The sequence below is a fragment of the Branchiostoma floridae genome, chromosome 8 (assembly GCF_000003815.2).
Source record: "Branchiostoma floridae strain S238N-H82 chromosome 8, Bfl_VNyyK, whole genome shotgun sequence".
NCBI classification, from domain to species: Eukaryota; Metazoa; Chordata; class Leptocardii; order Amphioxiformes; family Branchiostomatidae; genus Branchiostoma; species Branchiostoma floridae.
Genome location: NC_049986.1, coordinates 341,175 through 358,419, shown reverse-complemented (window position 1 = coordinate 358,419; position 17,245 = coordinate 341,175). Strand labels below are relative to the sequence as shown.

General features: G+C 42.3%; 2 protein-coding genes across 2 annotated transcripts in view; both read right to left on the bottom strand.

The window, feature by feature from the left end:
* LOC118420490 (zinc finger protein 235-like) overlaps positions 1–17,245 on the bottom strand; it is a 252,038-nt gene that overhangs the window by 92,993 nt on the left and 141,800 nt on the right. The window lies entirely within an intron of this gene.
* LOC118420956 (zinc finger protein 79-like) lies at positions 3,832–8,794 on the bottom strand. The gene is made up of 2 exons (XM_035828052.1): positions 8,168–8,794; positions 3,832–4,034 (listed from the first exon to the last, which is right to left on the bottom strand). Exons 1-2 carry the CDS (start codon positions 8,703–8,705, stop codon positions 3,832–3,834), a joined length of 741 nt encoding a protein of 246 aa, XP_035683945.1. The 5' UTR covers positions 8,706–8,794.

Genomic DNA, 17,245 nt, shown 5'->3' with positions numbered 1-17,245 from the left:
TCTTTGCCTTACAGATACGCCTTCGTGAAGTACTAAGTTAAATAGTACATGAATCGTTTATTTCGAAAAACAAACAACTTTATCAAACATGGCCCCAAAACGGCGGAATTGCGAAAGGACATTGCATTAGAATTGACTTGAGATGCGTTTTCAAATAGATCACAACAAGAATAAATACTTTCAAAATAACATTTGCCGGCTTTTACGACGAATTTAAAACCTCTAAAGTGCCATCAAATCTTGTTGTGAGACGATAACAATTGGCCAAAAACACTGAAATCAGACACAAGCGGAATATGCGTTTAGGAGATGTATCGTATATGGTAAGACAATGTTTGCATAGCATGTACGTGGTAGGACACCGGTAAATGTTTTAACAACTAGACCAGAAAGGAAACACACAATAAAGATAAAAAAAGAAACACGTAAATTTAATCATTTCTTTTAATTGAACTTTTATGACCCCATGTAGTAATGATAGAGTAACTTATTTCTGCGATCAGTACAACTGCATATAAGTAGTAAACTCTTCCGGCTAAACCTTAGCCTAGTATTCAGTCTATCGTGGATTGGTCAAACTGTCTTCGGGGAAGATGAAGCTTTCTGCCGCCGAGGTAATATGTCGCACCCGGTATATGTACTCCACCCTGCAGGAATTAAATTAGCCAATCACGGTACATCATGGATGGCCGATCAAACTCCTACCACGTAAGAAGATACCCTACCGGGTGTACATGATCACCCGGGCGGCAAAAAGCTTCATCTACCCCGACGAGACCCTGACCTATCCACGGAAGACTGGATACCAGGTAAGCTAAACCAAAGCCAGTGGAAGCTGTACATCTTATGCACAGGCCATCCGGTAGACGTTTGCGGCGTAAATCCGTGAGTCAACCCACGTGCCGATCCGAACCGTCGGGCTTGTAGTGGAGACAGACTCCACAGTAGCCGAGACGCGAATAGCCTGGATACCATACCCCAACCTCAAAAATATCTTTCGTGTTGGGGTCTGGCAGGATGGCTGTAGAATGGTTCTCGAAGGCCCTTGATCAGAGGAAGGAGAACCTAGGATTGATGACCACTCATACCACAGGTAGCCAGCTACAACACACCACAGTTGGTCAGCAGGCTATCACAGTAGCGAATCAGGTATTTAGTGGTCACTGTTATGGATTTAAAAAATAAAGTTGGGGGGCTTTAACCAATCATGGTAGGGGTGTAATTACCTGCTGCTGATCCTGCTGCTGTTCTAGTGGTGGAGTTTTTTGCCCACTATCTAAGCCGGCCTATACCATCCGGCCAGACCCCTGCACGATAGCTACTTGAGATCGGGCTGGTTTTGGTAACCAGGCTAAGACGCGGATCTCAGTGGCAAAGTGGTCCACGTGCCTCAAGCTCACAGTCGCCACGGGGTTGTCCGGAAGGCCCTGCTTAACGTGGCGGTCAGGTCGATGTAGCGATCCCCGTATCCGAACGTGAAGGCATCACCTGGTGTTCGCAAGTCGCCGATTTCACCTAATACGGAAAGTCTACTTTAGTATTCAGTAGTAGTGGAAATATCCAAGATGGCGGACGGACGCGGACACGCTTCGTTGGCTCTCCGTATGTGATTTCGTTTTGGAGTACCATAATACTACACGGAGCGAGGTATTTTAGTGCATATGTGAGTCTAATCTACGTGACATATATTTTATAATTTGGGAGGTATTTGTTATCATCTATATCGACGGTGGAACATTGAAATATGGGAGCCGAATCCAAGGTAACAGGACGTTTCGCCCGATGGATGTTTCGCCCGGCAACTTTTCGCCCGAATTGGATCTTTCGCCCGGAGGCGATTCGCCTGATACATGTATTAAAACACACACCTGTGCCAACGGCCAGGATTTGACCAATGCAGATACAAATGTACTAGTATTGTAGATACGTATACAGATTTAATAGTCCTTTTCAAAGTCCCGCTGGACGAAACCCTGGCCTTCGACTATGAAGATGAAGAGAAGACTCGGATGTGTGGGGTGAAACTTCGTACAAGTCAGCTAGACAAATGGATTCAAGTTCACAAGGACAACTTGGACAAGAGCTTTGAAGACCACAAGGGAACAATAGTCACCTGGAAATCTACGCCAGGCACAACAAGCATGTCCGTCAACTTCTCATCGGCAACAAAGACAGGTAAAGGCCTTTTATCTGTGCATTTTTACCACAGTCTGTATAGACTGAATGACACACTTTACCACAGGAAGAATGGGCTAATGGTTCAGGGTCAGAAAACTAAGTGGTGGGCGGATAAAGTGTACCCTGAAATGAAAAAAGGTCAAGCGCCAAAGATGGCGCCCAACGCGTGAGGGACGCCGTCAATAGCTTCCAGACAATGTCCTCAGAACAGCCCTTGCCCAAGACACCATGTCCATCCAATGTGACTGAGACACCGACTATGCCCAAATCCACCGCTCCACGAACATTAGAGGGTCTTGAAACGGTAGGGGTACAAAAGTAGTGCGGCCGAAATCTGGAAGCGCCTGTAAACACCGTAACGTGAAAGAAAGCGGGGTATGAACTTTACTGTATGGTAGTACGACAAGTTGACTTTCAGATCGTATGAGTAGGATTATGAAGTTTGCCCATTGGGTGTATAAATGCGCGTGACCTTTACAGCTGACTGCCCGGGTGAGTCGGCTGCAGTTCCGTATGGCCCAAAATCTAAAATTTAAATAAACGACAATTTCTTAGGGCGTCAAAATTTAAATAAACGACAATTTTTTTTTTGTTTTTTTCAGTTATTTTGTAGACTCAACCCTCAACTTCAACATACTACTTTGTCGTACTTGAAAACTGCACCCTACTATAATTTTATCGGCATTGATCTGAGTCACCTTGCGGAACTTAACTATAGAAATGCCCATAGGCGGAAAACTGTGTTCTGCTACCTTGAACCATAATATGTAACATTGTCATGGCGGATTTTAACGCGTGGAGCACTGCTTACAGGGATAGTTTGCGACGTAGGATTGCAGAAGATGTGTCAGGGCTAGGAGGTGACAGGGGGTGTCTCTTATGGACCGGAAGGGATGACATCTATGGCTACGGGAGGATAAGTGTACAGATTGGCCCCAAATGCAAGGATTTGGGCGTGCATAGGGTGGCATACTTTCTGTACCACGGTTTCCTGGACCGAAACCACGTGTCGCACGCCTGTCATCAGAAAAGTGCATAGCAGAAGAGCATCTGTCCCTCGAACCTGCATCTGTAAACCACAGCAGGCGGATTTGTGTTCGCTTTGCTCACTGCAAGACTCACGAAGGCTACAGGTACTGCATCCTGTGACGAGTACTACGCCCCCCCCCCCCCACCAACTTCCGTGTTCCCCAGTTTGCCAACCATCGAAGCAAGCAAGTAAGCACCCCCCCCCCCCCAAACTAACATGTGTCCGAAAGCACAGTCTCATGCCGAATTGTTGTTGTCTTTCCTCTGGGTACCAATTCTTCCTGCCTGCCTGCCTGCCTGGTTGTCTCCCTTATTTAGCGTAAAAGTGGTCCGTCCTCACGACAGGATGCAGGGAATCGGTGCTGTATGCATCCCCATTCTTGTCTCTTGGACGTAGTTTTTCCTTCCGCCACCTGCTTCTCCTCACCTTGTACTTTATACTTTGCTTCCGTTTTCTCTGGTAGGCTTCCTCTTCATCAATAGCTTCCAAAGCTGCTAGCCCAGGACTGCCGTGGGGATGGGAGGCTCCCTGGTACTCGTTCACAAAATTTATGGCGGCGGCCGATCCGAGTGAATGTGCTAATCCAGCGACGTGGACTCTGCCGGCATAGTTTCGTTTAAAAGTCATGGACTTAGGAACAGCTTTAAGGACACGGTTGTGAACGCCTCGGCCCTATTAGTGTTCATCGTTTTCCTCTGCCGTTTCACAGCCTCTGGGTGAAGACGGTAGTCGACCAACTCTTGTAGTGTCACACGGTCCGTCTCCGACAGTGCTAAGTTTCCACCGCCCGGAATCTCAGGGGCGGTGCGGTTGTCTTTGCTCTGGGCTGGGCACTGGAAGGCATTTGTACACTTTGAATGTTCCCCCTGCCCACCTTGCACACTCCTTTGCACACCTTCCTACCGTTGGCTTTTCTATGGCCGACGTTAAAAAGATTCACGAGCTCTTCCATCTTTTCCAAATCTATAATGCGACATCCGCTCACCACATCCTTCTTGTAAGGCCTCCGCTCGCTGTAGTTCTTCTTCTTGGTGATACCAAGGAGGTTAAAGCGTGGTGATACGGAGGCGCGGAATGATCACTTTTTTCCCCGGGTCTATAAAGTATGAAGTACGTGGCTTCATCCATCCTCTTCTTTGTGTCTAGAGTCACCGATGGTGACTGTGGCAAGTGGATGTTGTCGGGACGGTCTTCACCGCGTCCCTCCGCCAAACTCTCCCCGCCCGCCGACACATCCTTCTTCGCGGCAGTGTTCCCAGGCCCAAAGCCATGAGGGCGGCGGCGACACCGAAGTTTGCGAGTTAGCTTAGTAGGAACTCTTCCCATACTTGAAGTTACTTTGGTTTAAAGCAATAGATAAACGACTGAGTACGACTTGATAGCGAAATTATTGTACGATCAAGGTGACAGACGCCGGAGAATGAGGGCGACTAATGGCACACCCCTACACTTTGCACTTCTTACACTTTGCACTTCTAAGAGAAGCCGCGTTTTAGAGCGAAGGTGAGAACTTCCCCTAACGAATCCTGGCTGTTCATATTTCGTCTGACAATACATACCTCCTGAAACATTACACATGAAACAATAATACGTGGCCCTTGAAATGAAAGGTGCGTCAAACTACATCCATAACAATAAAGACTACACCCGGTGTACCCATTATGTGTGTGGTGTCGCGATATGTCAAAACTCTCAGAAAAGTTGCGACACAGAAAGGAATGAAGAACAGAAGGGGACAGAGTGCCTAATGCCAAGAGCTGTGTTCAAAAGGCTCCTTGTTATTTGCTTTCGATATGACTTCTATCTTGATATACTTCTATCTTCTGATACAATCTGAACTTCTAGGCTTAGTATTTCACACCCCAATTCAAAGGTTGACTTTCAAACACAACACACCACGCTCTGTTGAATGGCAATAGTGAAACTCCGTTGTCAAGTCTAGCATGTTTTCTAACATAAAATGGGCCAATAAATCAAAAACAACGTACATTTTCTCTTGAAAACATTTTAATACAAAGACTTCAAGATCACACTACATAGCATGTGTCCTGCATAGTAGCACCAAGGACAGGACAGAACTGAGGCAGTGTAAAGTGCAAAGTACAAAGTTGGCAATATCTGGACGGCGCTACATTGAATTTCCACGATATTTGGTACAAATATTCCTGAACTGTTGTAGATATACAAAAAGTAAAATAAATTCAAGGTCAAGTTCGTTTAAGGTCGCAGCCCACAGTATTAATCCGCGACCCCCGTGGTCTATTACGTAGGGGTACAAAAGTAGTGCGGCCGAAATCTGGAAGCGCCTGTAAACACCGTAACGTGAAAGAAAGCGGGGTATGAACTTTACTGTATGGTAGTACGACAAGTTGACTTTCAGATCGTATGAGTAGGATTATGAAGTTTGCCCATTGGGTGTATAAATGCGCGTGACTTTTACAGCTGACTGCCCGGGTGAGTTGGCTGCAGTTCCGTATGGCCCCGCATGGCCCTATTTAAAAGAGGGCGTCAAAATTTAAATAAACGACAACTTTTTTTTTCAGTTATTTTGTAGATTCAACCCTCAACTTCAACATACTAGTTTGTCGTACTTGAAAACTGCACCCTACTATAACTTTATCGGCATTGATCTGAGTCACCTTGGGGAACTTAACTATAGAAATGCCCATAGGCGGAAAACTGTGTTCTGCTACCATAAAGAGAAATGATCTTCCTGTCGCTGTTGAAAATGACGGCCAAGCTGAATCACGGGTCAGTACTTCCGGTGGTGAAAGGTCAAGGTTTATATACCTGATTACCCCCGTGAAACAAACCGGCCGACTACACCATAGTGTGACATAGTCAGTGGTGTGTCAACTCTACTTATTTTGGCCAGCTCCGGTATGTTATCGGCCGATATCAACCGATTTCTAATAGGCTAAATTACACAAGGACAGAAAAAGAAGGACAACTTGGCAAACAATAAAAATAAGACAATACAGTTTATTGACGACACTACATTATGAAATCTGTAGTATTCTATAGCGCACCAGTAAAGGCAAAATTACATAGGAACACCTTGATTCATATACAACTAAACTCGGCACAAAAGTTTGGAATATTAACTTTGGCTGATCATATTTCCGTTATTTCTGCATCAATTTTAATGTGTTATATATCAATAGAAAGCGTGTATGATTTCCTTTCATATGGTATTAAACTTCTTATGATTATAAGTTCGTGAAACGAGCACCAGGGCTACTTACGTCAGTGGGTCACGAAAAAAAAGTGCCCAAATTACAATTTTCGTGTTCAACTCTGTATCATCATGCTGGTATGGGTGTGGGTGTCAAGGATTCAATCTCGTTTCAAGGGTTTATCATATTGTTTACAATGGATAGTAAAATATTGAGTACATTTACAGCCATTAAACATAAAGTCATAATTAGACTGGGACCGCGTGGCACGATCGGGAGCGCGTTGGTCTCAGGCCCGAGAGGTCCCGGGTTTAAATCCTACTTCTAGTCCATCAACAGAATATGGAGCATGCAACAACACAGAAAAGGTTACACTACAAAGAAATTTTTCATTACAACTTCTTTATTACAGCCGACCGCTAATGCTGATCAAGATAGTTTCAGAGGTCACATCGGGAAAGAAATTACACATTAAATGCATGATATTTCCAATTACCACAGCTGGCATTAATTAAGAACAAATTTGTTAGGATTTCTTACATGAACAATATGATGTGATCCTGAAGCGGCCAATGACACTGTACACGCAGAGTACTGGCCTGACGAAAGCGTTTTTCGCGCTTTCACACTTGTAAATTCTCTCCCCGGAGTGAGACCGCATGTGTTCTTACAGACTATTAAATTTATGGCAATGTTTACCCCACTTGTCGCACCTGTATGGTTTCTCACTGGGTTATTAGGCTTTTACCAGACCCGACCTGACATGATCCATGCCCAGGCGTGGCGCTCGCCCATTGGTCAGCACATTTGATAAGATTAGGAAGGGAAGGCCCCGCGGCAGGTGTGCGCTCGCCCACTGGTCAGCCCATTTGATGAGATTAGGAAGGGAAGGTCCCGCGGCAGGTGTGCAGGCAAGAATTGCCTTGTTTCCGCACAAGCTGGCCTGGTGACAAACGTTGTGGTAGCCAAGCAAATCGCCTGATGATGTACAAAGTAGCAGCGTAGCAGGGACCGGTGCTCGTCTTCTGTAGGCTGCTTTCTCCTTTTCTTCCCGCGATTTAAGTAGCTCAAATCTTCCTTGATTTTAAGCGTGCATTTAGATAGGCGATGCAACATTCTGTGGGCTTTAAAAGCATACTTTCATGGTCGTTATAGCGGGAAAAGTAGAAGCCGCCGCCCTGTGCGACTGAATGGTGCTCGGGAACCATTTTTGTCCGGCCGCCCGCCTCGTTCGCAAACACCGCTGTTGGCGCAGTGCTCCGTGACAGTACTTGTTTGTTGTTTGTTGTTTTATGAATATTTTTTTTTTCTTCCAGCCCACCTTGACCAAAATGACTAAAGTAACGAAAACGAAAAGGAGGAAGCAGCGAAAAGAAGCCCGGCTCTTTGCGTTCATACGTCGCAGTTGGGTCATCAGGCTGAAACATATACACGAGCAAACTTTGGTTCGTGGCTTATCTGAGTTCTACTTGTCTATTCCGATTTCCCTTGATACCGAACTTGCCTGCTGTAACCTTCACACTGGTAACTCTGTCACCTTTGAAGCTGTGGGTTTACATGTGGCTCCTGAGATGGTCTAAAGTCCGGAAGTCCCTACTTTAACATTGTTGTTTACAGCACTTAGGTTTCTCACAGGTGTGTGTCCTCATATGACTCTTCAGAGAACGCAGCACACGGAACTGTTTGCTGCATTCATCGCACCTTTAGGGTTTCTCACCGGTATGAGTCCGCATGTGCCTCTTCAGATTACTTAGCTGACTGAACTGTCTGCCGCACTCCTCACACTTGAAAGGTTTCTCACTGGTATGAGTCTTCATATGCCTCTTTAGATTACACAGCTGACTAAACTGTTTGCTGCATTCATCGCATCTATATGGCTTCTCTCCGGTATGAGTCCGCATGTGACTCTTCAAATTACACAGCTCACTGAACCGTTTGCTGCAGTCATCGCACTCATACAGCTTCTCACCGGTATGAGTCCGTATGTGGCCATTCAGGTTACCCAGCACACTGAACTGTCTGCCGCACTCCTCACATTTGTAAGGTCTCTCACCAGCGTGAGTCTGCATGTGCTTCTTCAGATTACACAGAACACTAAACTCTTTACTGCACTCCTCACATTTGTAAGGTTTCTCACCAGTGTGAGTCCGCATATGCCTCTTTAGATTACCCAGCTCTCTAAACTGTTTTCCGCATTCTTCGCACCTATAAGGCTTCTCACCAGTGTGACTCTTTATATGCCTTTTCAGATGACTCAGCTCACTAAACTGCCTGCTACACTCCTCACACCTAAATGGTTTCTCGCCAGTGTGAGTCCGCATGTGCCTCTTCAAGGCACTCAGGTGACGAAACTCCTTGTCGCACTCGCAACACTTGTGAATACGTAGAAGAGGCTCTTCTTGTTTCAGATGAGACACAGCCGGGGTCGCCATGTTGAGTAGGTCTCTGTCACTGCAGGAATGGAAATGAATTTTAACATTTTGGAAAGAAACGGTTGATTTCTTGACAAAGTCCACTCAAACGACTCAGTCGACAATCACAAGTTAATTTAAGAAAATTATAACTGCCCTCTTACAAACGGCAGGGTATGTTATGGTGTTCTGCATGATCGAAAGCGTCTTGCAATTATCAGTCTCCTTCGCAGACTTCTACCAGTGTTAGCTTTTATCTTTCGGCAAGAGCTGAGATCTGAGCCCGACAGACAGAAAATAAAGTTACCTACAATTGAAGAGAGTCACTACTGCGATTAATAGTAGATCTAAGTCAATATGGCTCGCGGTAAAAGGCATATAAACCTAAGACATAATGTTTTATTCGCCTTTGTAGTGGTTCTCGTTTTCCGCCTTCCCATGTTAACGGAGAAATACATATAAAGAGGCATTAAAACACTTCTAGCTTTTCTGAACCCTACATCTGCCTGGAGATAATGTTTGCCCGGCAATTAGTTCGTTTGATAAAGGGTCAAAATGCTTTCCAAGTAATGAAATACACACTCAAGTAGACCCTTAGGATTCAAAACGAGAAAGATGTAATGTTTCTACAAAATTTGTGCAAGAAGCATGATGGGGATATATTCTGACGGGGAAAGTGAATGACGGGGAACTGTCCAGAAACCTCATTCAGCCAAGGGAAGAGCCGCCTACGTTAAGCCCTCTCACAGAGATCAAAATGTGCGCCATGTCTAAGGTAAAGGCCTCGAAAACGAAAACAGTCCTTGTCTCGACCATTGTTGCGATTTGCATAACAACGTCAATACGGGTTCTGTTTTCTTTATCTTGAGGCATTAGCTTTCCCTTTGACATATTACCTACAGTCAGTTTTTTTTGTGGTGGCTTATTTCAGACAATAAAATTTTGATGCTTGGTATGGCAAGGCTTTGTACAGATGACATCAAGGGATGCTAGCTAGTCTCCGTGTGCAAAATATTTCCTACGCAGAGGCTGTGGTCGGGCATAACAACCCTACATTACCCCACATTTCTGCAATTGTGGAATGTACAAATGTGGGTATGTAACAATAGCGGTTTGGGTTCTAAGTTTAATATCAGCCATACCAGGTCGATTACTATCTGTGTAAAGTGTTTATTCAACCTATGCTTTACTAAAGTATATAACCCGAAGCAGTTCAACACAGTTTACAGCAGCTTTAAAATATATATACAGGTGTGTGGATACAATGTGTCTGAGATATCAAATCTAGTTACCATACAGAGATAGCGGGTAGTCAAAGAATACACAACCTTACATGCTACAGAGGGACTACCTAACACGTTCACATACCTGACTCCATAATCAAAGTATTACACTACAAACTACACAACCTTACATGCTACAGTGGGACTATCTAACACGTTCACATACCTGACTCCATAATCAAAGTATTACACTACAAACTACACAACCTTACATGCTACAGAGGGACTATCTAACACGTTCACATACCTGAGTCCATAATCAAAGTATTACACTACAAACTACACAACCTTACATGCTACAGAGGGACTATCTAACACGTTCACATACCTGACTCCATAGTCAAAGTATTACACTACAAGCTACACAACCTTACATGCTACAGAGGGACTATCTAACACGTTCACAAACCTGAATCCAAGGTCTCGAACTGACTGAGCAGACAAGTGCATCTTCCAAGCTTAACTAACATAACAATAGAATATCTACTTAGCCAATAAGCGGATTGGTTTCATTAGCCTCAACCAATCAGGGCTCGACTAACCAGTTAATCTATGCAAGCCCCACCTCCGTATGGTCTAACCTAATAATAGCCCTAATTACATACACCGGTCAAAGGTCATGGACGTTACAGGTTCAAAATCTCCGGGGTGCGTTAGACACAGTTTGGCTCTTTGGTTACTGCCCTGCACCTGGTATACGTGGAACTGCTTGAAGATGACGGATATTTGACCTTTTTCTATCGGTCAGTGATTTTGAAAGGACACAAAACATCGTGCTGAGGCAAATAAACACTGTTTCATTTTGTTATTCTCTATCAGGCTCCACATGTCAAAAGAAAATACTAAAAATTTGTCAGGCAGACAAAGCACCAGGTGCCTAAACCTACAGTTAGAGACACAGGACATAATTAACTTTATGTGTTATCTGTCTATATGGCTAGCCTGATTAAATCTCGCTTATAGCAGCCCGCCAAACATCCGCTGGCCCCCTGGGGCCAGTTAGAGCCCTGGACAGCGGAGTTTGTGTTACACAGACTACTATATGGCCAATTTCAACTATTTTCCAGCGACATGCGAAGCCTGGTAGTGGCTACCATTTTGTGTGCGAGTGCTAATTTGCGGAACGAAACGGGAACGTACAATATTGTCCTTAGCCAGAATAAACGAGGGCAGCCGACAGGCAAGAGATAGAAACAAAGAGAACAGTCTTACCTTGTGAATATTGGCGGTAATGATTCCTTCCCCGAAGACAAAGAGATAGATGTAACTCTCTTGCTTAGACTTGGACGCAGAAGTGTGTGCGTATCTGCTACGAAAGCTCCAGACATTCCAGACAGACGCGTTTTACTGTTATGCAAATTTAAATGGTCCGACCAATCAGGACTCGCTACTGACTTACTCACGTGAGGGCCTCCGTTTTTTTCAGACAACAGTCTTTGTGTAACACACACTGATAAGAACAATGGACGGTTTCATGCAGTTTCTGTTGTCTGTAGGTATGTGAAGGCGACATTTTTTTGCCAAACTCTAGATCTCTTTTTAGATGTCAGTTATTGTTGACCTTTCGACTTAATTAGCTGGGATAACAACTGTGACCTGGTAGAAATACGTTAAAGAGCTGCAAGTTGGTTGTTATTCTGACGTGTCTTAGTCAGGCCACCTTGATTACATCATATGGATGACATCCTCTGTGAACCCTAAAACTGATTGGAGTGTGCGAATAAAAAAAAGTTTGAAAAAAAAAACAGGTGCATTTATTATGAAACCTTAGTGGTTTGAAAGGTTGAGCAAATGACCAAAATATGCATTGAATACCTAACTGTTACAACTGTTTTTCAACACAAACGGCACATTGAAGTTCTAGTATCCACATCGGTTGAAAAGATATGAATGCAAACAGATTACCAGTATAAATGTTTTTCCAAAGAGCCCAGAGTCGTCAAATTCCCATATATACGAGCAAATTGGATTCGTTGCTTTTCTTGGTCCTTAGGTTTTCCCTGATGCCTGTAATTTAGCTGCGAACTTCCACCGCTGTGGGTTCGCATGTGCCTGCGTACTCAGAGACCACTTGAGTTACGGAAGCTCCTATTACATTCTGTACACCGGTACTAGGTTTCTCACTGGTATCCAGATGTACATGTATTATATCTGCCGAGTCAGTAGGTTTGAATACGAGGCAAGTTAGTGTCATGCTTTTCTCAGATGTGAAATCATTTCTTACTAACGTATTTCTTGATTTGTGGATTGCCAAAGAAATAAAGTAACAAATGAAATTGTCTTGTATGTTTCTGTTTCTTCTTTACTTTCCATTTTTACCACGGGATTATTGACCAAATGTAGTTCGTCTGACAGAAAATCGAAAGATTTGAAATCACATAAAATTGCAAATCCTTTTGTCAGTATTTAAAGTGGATAAGAATGGAATATTCACCGATAATAATAATAATCTTTATTGCCTGTTCGTACCCGTAGGTTACATACACAAATGACCACAAGTGGTCTAATGGATGGAAAGGAAAAAAAAACTTAACTTATACCCCTGCCCATAACGACCGCGTCATTTTTAACCTTGAGGTGTCATCAATTTTCGATGATAAATAGCGTGATAATTTGTGTCGAAAACTAGAGTTCCACGAACTCATCCCATCGCCAAATAACCATGCCTTTTTTCAAGACTATATAGTCTTATTCATGTATTATTGAGGAGTACCTACCCCAATAGCAAACGACTGTATGAGCGTGTGTTCCCCACAAACCCACGAACATCACCAAAAAATAACCTTCATGATTTCTCAACTTTCTTCATTAACTATGTAAATTAATTAGCTACGGATCAACATGATTGACCATATCATTAGGGAAGGCCATGGAATTGGGATCACTATTTTGTATTCAATTGTACCAACATATTTGATCTAAACGTTTTGTCAAAGGTTTAATACTGTCGACCCAAGATGGTTGATCCCTGATGATAGATTATCTATCTATCCGTCTATCTATCTCTCTCTCTCTCGGTATATATATATAAACTTTGGGAATACCCTGTTTAGACGGTTCAAGCCAATAGAATTGCACAAATGACGTCTGAACGAATGCCAGATTATGTCACGATGATACCTAAATGATAGTGGTGATTACGGTTTTACGTGTATAACATCCCCTGCAAAATTGGTGATCATACACAATGAGGGGGTGGTTAAGATAGAATTACACAAATGACGTCTGAACGAAGGAATTCAGCAAAACATATGGTAGGAACCATTGGTCTGTTACAAGTGAAGACACCCGCCGTATTAGAACTGGACAGAAAGTTGCGCATCGCTGGCATTGGCTCACATTACAATAGACAGAAGAAAATTAAGGCGTGGTCGCACGTTGTAACCATTGGTAACCGCATGCTCAATTAAATATGGATCGGAAGAATGACATGGGCACCCGGGTGTTCCCATGATTTAGGCCCTTTTAAGACATCGTGGTCTTTAGAACTCGTAAAGGCTGGTCTTAAAACTTCACAAGTATTTTCAACGATGAGAAAAATATGATTTAGTACTTGTTGTACCCCAGAGTACTACAGGTAGCATTTCGGTTGATGTATAAAGTTTAGAGTTACTAAATATAGCATTTCTGCCCAGCAACTTTTCCAGGGTGCAGCACAAATCATGTGACTATGAAACAATTTAATCAGAAAGTGATAGGCTTTTCTATATAATACTTCAATTACTAGTAGCGCTTCGTAAGATTCCTGACTAAATTATTCATCTGTAGCTTCGGAGATACCGCGAAGCCTCATGCCGGTGTAGATTTAGTAACGAAGACGCTGATTGGATACCTAAAGGGTGGGATTTCTCCAACGTACCGAGTGTATTCATATCAGACACAGTGATTGGTTGAACCAAACGATCGGAAAAAGTAGATAGCAGGTTTAGACCACAGCCTTTCATTTTGAGAGAACACCGGTCCGAGTTGTGGAGTCACAGAGTTCTGGCGCTGCAGGAACTCAGTAAGTGTGTTTTAAACTTCTCTGATACATTTGTTTACCACCCTACTTCATGTACACGTCTACGTTATAAGTCCAGAAACATTCGGGCATAAAAGAATTGCTGAAAACATTTGTTGAAAACGTTAAAAGTCCAGAAACATTCGGGCATCAAAGAATATTACTATTAGAACGCAATTTGCTGAAAAAAATTGTTGAAAACATTTAATTCCCGATCGTTTAAGAAACCGCATAGAAATAGTTTATTCCGTACTTTTGATAGAAACAAAGTCGATTGGAGTGCTCATTTTTACCTGCTCAGCGCGTAGAATTGACAAAGTCCTCCTTACTTCCCACAGTTCCCACAAGTTGAATCACAGAACTATACACATGCCATTTTGTCATATTCCCATTGTATCGAAACTTGCATATATATATAGCAATACTTACTACCTCAGAACAATTATAACATATGCCTCCAAGTTGATAACATATAATTTTCAAATTATTTCTCGTTTGTTTGAATCATTCTTACAATTTTGACGCTTATATAAGATTCTCACGCATCTCGTGCAATGCAAGATATTATTGTTTTTACTCCATCGCATAAAAATTCATTGGCAGTTGATTAAACATATGATACACGACAATTAAAATGAAATCACATGATCGTATAGCGACTATTTCATTCGAACATCTTGTCATTCTTTCTTCATTCATTTAACGTGCATTTTGGCGACTCCTCACAGGCTAGCCTAAATACATCATGAATTTACTGAGAACACAGGCTTTAAACAGTTCCTACAAGTTTAACTGCAGAGCTATACGCATGCGCATTTTGCTCTCACATAGGCAAGATATAGAAATACTAACTACCTCAAAACTCGCTGAGATATAGAAATACTAACTACCTCAGAACTCGCTGAGATATAGAAATACTAACTACCTCAGAACTCGCTGAGATATAGAAATACTAACTACCTCAGAACTCGCTGAGATATAGAAATACTAACTACCTCAAAACTCGCTGAGATATAGAAATACTAACTACCTCAGAACTCGCTGAGATATAGAAATACTAACTACCTCAGAACTCGCTGAGATATAGAAATACTAACTACCTCAGAACTCGCTGAGATATAGAAATACTAACTACCTCAGAACTCGCTGAGATATAGAAATACTAACTACCTCAGAACTCGCTGAGATATAGAAATACTAACTACCTCAGAACTCGCTGAGATATAGAAATACTAACTACCCGAGGACAATTATATGCATTAATGTGTTGGACTCGGAAAAACAAGGAACATTTTGCAAATACTGTTTCTTGTTTGTTTTAGAATTTTGCTTTTAATGCTGACGCATGCGCACTTTTCAAAGATTCTCACGCATCTCGTGCAATGCAAGATATATATTGTTTTTACTACATCGCATATAAATTCATTGGCAGTTGATTAAACATACTTATTTTTTTATTGGTAATTATGATAAAATTGATTGAGCGCATGGTGAGTACGTATATCGTGGCGCATCACTCTTTAAGCCCCCTTTACACGCAAGAGCACGAATGGGCCGGAATGCCGTCAGAAAAATAATTTGTTTCAATTCCTGGCAATTCCTGGCAATTTGCAGTGTATTCTAAACATTCTTACTGTATTCCAGATATTCGTACCCGTTCTTTTGGATGGCTCGAAAGTTTTTGACATTCCAAAAACTGTCGAGGTGCATTCGAAGTGTAGAAATATCGAATGGCATTCCAAGTGGATTCTAATTGGATTCTAACTATTCTAACTGCAGTATGACCGCATCCTGTGGCATTCCAGCATTATTCGAAATATTCTTATCTCATTCGATGGAGAACCGAAACTGCCCGAATGTGGCAAAAAGAACATCTCGAATGCAGTAAGAATTTCCGGAATACACTACGAATTCCAAGGAATAGAAGAGAATTTCTATTCTGACGGCATTCCAGCTGGTTCTGCTTGATTCCTGCTACTTCGGTTTCGGTGTGAAGGCCCCATTACAGACACCAGTAGCAAACAGTGAGAGAGTTTTTCTTATGCGCAGTTTGCCCAGGTATTGGCGTGGCATTGGGTCATGTTCTCATTGTATTGAAACTTGCTGAGATAAAGAAATACTAACAACCTCAGGACAATTATATACATCCATGTGTTGGACTTGGGGAAACATGGAACATTTTGCAAATTTTGTTTCTCGTTTGTTTTAGAATTTTAATCATGCTTTTAATGCTGACGTATGCGCACTTATATAAGAGTCTCACGCATCTCGTGCAATTTTACTACATGGCATAAAAAGTTCCTTCGAAGTTAACTAAACATGCTCAAAATTCTTTAATTTGTAATTAAAATGAAATCAGACGCCTGTCGTAAAATGTACTCGCACAAAATGAACATTGTCCGGCTGGAACACTCTTCGCAGGCTAGCCTAATAGCCTATTGCATAATTATACTTTTCCCGAGGACAATAGGCATTCACCAGGTATTTTTATAACGTCTATAGAAAGGAATATCCTGTCATTCTATCTTCATTCTGTTTTTAACATACATTTTGGTGACTCTTCGCAGGCTAGCCTAAGAGCCTATTGCATAATTATACTTTTCCCGAGGACAATAGACATTCACCAGGTATTTTTATAACGTCTATAGAAAGGAACATCATGTCATTCTATCTTCATTCTGTTTTTAACATAAATTTTGGTGACTCCTCACAGGCTAGCCTAAGAGCCTATTAAATAATTATATTTTCCCGAGGACAATAGGCATTCACTAGGTATTTTTGTAACGTCTATAGAAAGGAACATCATGTCATTCTATCTTCATTCTGTTTTTAACATACATTTTGGTGACTCTTTGCAGGCTAGCCTAAGAGCCTATTGCATAATTATACTTTTCCCGAGGACAATAGACATTCACCAGGTATTTTTGTAACGTCTATAGAAAGGAACATCCTGTCATTCATTCTTTCTTCATTCTGTTTTTAACATTTTATGTAACGTCTGTGCATATCTGTGGACGCCATACGGTGATTAATATCATTCACCCGGACTCCAGGAGGAATAGTACCATATCTAATGAATATCCGTATTAAAAAAAAAACAAATATTTGAAATATTTCGGCTCTACATAAGCATATGGACTTACTCAAGAGTTTTTCTTCTCTACGAT